The 3,911-nt window shown below is 34.1% G+C and overlaps 1 protein-coding gene across 1 annotated transcript in view; it reads left to right on the forward strand.

The window, feature by feature from the left end:
• LOC117174098 (carnitine O-palmitoyltransferase 2, mitochondrial-like) overlaps nucleotides 1-3,911 on the forward strand; it is a 9,295-nt gene that overhangs the window by 3,892 nt on the left and 1,492 nt on the right. Inside the window, exons 2-4 of the mRNA XM_033362838.1 lie at nucleotides 970-1,013; nucleotides 1,150-2,269; nucleotides 2,340-2,829. Coding sequence (XP_033218729.1) covers nucleotides 970-1,013; nucleotides 1,150-2,269; nucleotides 2,340-2,829 — 1,654 coding nt within the window. The remainder of the gene's footprint in view (nucleotides 1-969; nucleotides 1,014-1,149; nucleotides 2,270-2,339; nucleotides 2,830-3,911) is intronic.

The following is a 3,911-nucleotide window of genomic DNA, read 5'->3' on the forward strand; positions in this document are numbered from 1 at the left end:
TCTGCGTTGGAGCAGTTAATTTTAGAAAAGAATTATAATTTTGATCTGGGACAGGTCATTTCAGTGAAAAATTATAATTGAAGGCTGGCAGTACAGAACTAGTTAACCAACAAAATTGGAAATTTTCAGAAGAGTGAAAAAACATTCTGTAAAATCGGAATCATCATTTAAAGATAAGATAGAAGTCCGCTTCTGAGATGACGTGTTACCGATTGCATTTCTCAAAAAAATTTAATTCTGATTTAAAACAAATTATTATGTTTTTAAATTCCTGTTGAAAGTCAGAATTCATCACATTTTGAAACTTCCCTCTTCCAAGTTTTGGAAAAATGGAGTTATTATATTTCTGAATGATAATAGCAAATTTTCTTAATACATATAATTCTGATTTGGAACAAGGAACTTTTGGAAATAAAAAGACTGGGAACATGGAATTTCCGTAAAGAATTGTAATTTTCACTTTCGAACAGGGAATTTCTGCAAAGAATGATAATTTTCACATTGGAAAAATCCCTGTGCAAATTAAGAATTAGAATTATTCACACAATTATCTGTTCCAAATCAAAATTGTAATTTTGATGATCAAAAATTATCTGATGTTCCAATTTAGAATTACAACTCTCTTTTAAAACTCTTCGTTTCAAATCAGAAATCTTATTAAATGTTGAGAAATCCCGTAAAATGTTTATAAATCGTTCAAATCTTTCAAACTCTTTTAAATTGACCGAAAAAATTAAGGATAATGAACCAAAGTTTTTTATTTCTGGGAAATGGATCAATTTGAAAATTGAGGAAAAGGTACAATTCGAAAAAGATTTCTTATATTTTTTCTCAATTCTCAAATAACCAAGTTATTTACCCAAGTCGAACTTCACGTAATTGACACTTTTCCCGCGATCTTCTTCGATCGCGATCATAATTATTATTTGAATACTGGACTAAAATTGTTTGGAATCATTTTTGTTCCAGGTTCAAAAGAGATTCACGTTATTATTTATTCTACAACAAACCAGGTGCCTACTTTCGGTCATTCAAAATCAAAATCGCATGATGATTACAAGAATAGAGTGTGCGCTGATTCGTAAGCGAAACTCAGCAAAATAAGTGTCACTTAAAAAAACATATACAATTTATATTCCTTTTTTTCAGAGAGCAATCGACTAAAGAGTGTCCTAAAAATGCTGAAGATTATGAATACATACAGAAAAGTAAGGTGCCCACAATGCATTTCCAGGCATCATTGCCTCGACTTCCTATTCCAAAATTGGAAGACTCTTGCCGCAAATACCTGGACGCACAAAAGCCTTTACTCAATGAGGAACAATTTGCATTCACGAAGACTTGCGTAAATCAATTTTTAGAAAGCGAGGGACAACCGCTCCACAAAGAGTTGTTAAGCATTGATAAGAAAAATAGACATACTAGCTATATAAGCGAGTATTGGTTCGATATGTACCTTAGAGACCGGCAGCCTTTGCCAATTAATTACAATCCAATGCTAGTATATAGTCAGGAAACTGATAAACGTTATAACGATCAGCTAGTCAAGGCCACAAATCTGGTCGTTTCCTCTATTAGATTCTTGAAGTCGCTCCGGGCAGGAATTTTGGAACCCGAAGTCTTCCACTTAAATCCTAAGAAATCAAACACCGAATTCTTTAGAACCTTTACGGGAATGTTGCCTTCCTGGCTTGCCTGGTATGGAGCTTTTCTTCTCAAGGCTTATCCACTTGACATGTCCCAGTATGCAAATCTCTTTAACTCTACAAGAATCCCAGAGCAGGGAAAAGATAGAATCAGTCTGGATAAGTCAGCCCGTCACATGGTCGTCATGCGAGGCGGACACTTCTATGCGTTTGACATTCTAAACCAAGATGGTACAATAATCTCTCCAAAGAAAGTAGCAGCCAATCTGAACTTTATTCTTCAAAGCAAGACGTCGGAATCTGAAAGCCCAGTTGGAATTTTGACTGGAGCGGAAAGAAACCAATGGGCAGAAGCAAGGGCACATCTTTCGAAAATAGGAAACGAGGAGATCCTCAAGAAAATCGATTCGGCTGCTTTTGTTTTAGTGTTGGATGACCAATCAATTGGAGACGAGACAAATGACGAAGATTACCGAAAAATGGTCAGGCATTTTCTTCATGGCGATGGTATAAACAGATGGTTTGACAAATCCTTTTCCCTGATTATCACTAAAGATGGATTCGCTGGACTTAACTTTGAACATTCTTGGGGCGATGGAGTCGCTATCTTGAGATATTTTCAGGTGGGGTTTTCTCTCATTCAATAGTTAATCAGAAGGTGTATTCCCTAGCTTAGTATCTTGTACTTTTCAGGACGTGAAAGCTGATATTACTAAGAATCCATGGTTCCGACCAGAAGACAGGGTGTTGATTTCGAACGTAAATCCGCAAGTCGAATCTTTAAAGTTTAATTTGGACGGTAAAATGAAAGAAATAATTCAGACTGAGCAGGAGAAGTACAGGAAGTGGGTAGATTCTCTGAGTATTGCCCATATGATTTACGAAGGATTTGGAAAAGAGGAGTGTAAAAAATTCGGAGTTAGTCCTGATGCTATAATGCAGTTGGCTTTCCAACTTGCTTTGTACAAACAGGAGGGACGTTCAGTAGCAACATATGAATCTTGCAGTACCTCTGCTTTTAAACATGGAAGAACTGAAACAATCAGACCGTGCACAGAATATACGAAGGCTGTTTGCGCTACAATGGTTAACAAAGATTCTGGAATTTCCGCAGCCGAGTTAAAAAAGATGATTGTGGATTGCAGTAAAGCGCATACTGAACTCGTCAAAAATGCTGCTATGGGTGCGCACTTTTTCTTAGTATCCACACATCATTTAGGGAATGTTTTTAAAAATAAGTATTATTGAACAATGGGAAATTAGGGAAAAGTCAGAGATTTTGAACAAGTCTTTTCAGAAGTCTGGGAATTTCTAGAAGAGGTACTTTAAATAACTGCCAAAGACGACAAATTTGGAATTTGAACTGGAAATTGTTTTATTCCATTTATAAACGATTCAATGTTTAAAATTTTACAAGATTAAAGTTCTGGTCTTTAAATATTAATGGTTAGGAGAAAATTAGGGAATTTCGAAAATGAAGTTTTCTGGCTACCCTCGTAAAATATTCTTGTTCGTAATTTATTTGCGTTGTAACAATTTTATTAAAAAGTCATCCCTTTTGTTTGAAAATTTAACTGTTTTGTTGAAAAGTCGTCTTTTTGGGTTGAATATTTATATTTTGCTGTCGAAAATTTAACTGGAATCTGTCTTGGTTAAAAATTCAACTCGTTTTTTATTAAAAATTTTATCTGTTCTCGTAAGAATGTAAACTTTTTTGGACAAAAATTATTCTGCTTGGTTGAAAATAAATCTTGGGGAACTGCTTGGTTGAAAGTTAAACCACTGTTTTAAAAAATAATTTTTTTATTGTTGAAAATTCATCTCTGGTTGAAAATTGATTGATTTTTTTTTAATTAATTTTTTTAACATAAAACATCTATCCCAGGTGAAGATTCATAATGTTTAGTTGAAAATTCCTCTCTTTGGTTCAAAGTTTAACTATATTTTGTTGAAAGAAATTTTTTTGTTCAAAAATTAATTTTTTTACTGAAATGTAACTATTTCCTTTTTGAATTTATGTTGTTGATAGAGTTTTCCATTAGGCTTTGTAGTAAAAAAAACTGTTGGTGGTTTTTAAGAAAATAAAACACGAAAAAACTACCAGTTTTTGCACTTCTTGGTTATAAAGGACCTTTTTAGTAGAAATTCCAAATATTTTGTGGAAAATTATTACACCATTAAGCCATTTCCCTTTCGGGGTAGGCGTGACTCACTCGGCAGGGGAAAGGAGTAGTGTGTGGATGGGATAGAGATTTTTCAGATTGA

The sequence above is a fragment of the Belonocnema kinseyi genome, chromosome 6, assembly GCF_010883055.1.
Source record: "Belonocnema kinseyi isolate 2016_QV_RU_SX_M_011 chromosome 6, B_treatae_v1, whole genome shotgun sequence".
Lineage (NCBI taxonomy): Eukaryota > Metazoa > Arthropoda > Insecta > Hymenoptera > Cynipidae > Belonocnema > Belonocnema kinseyi.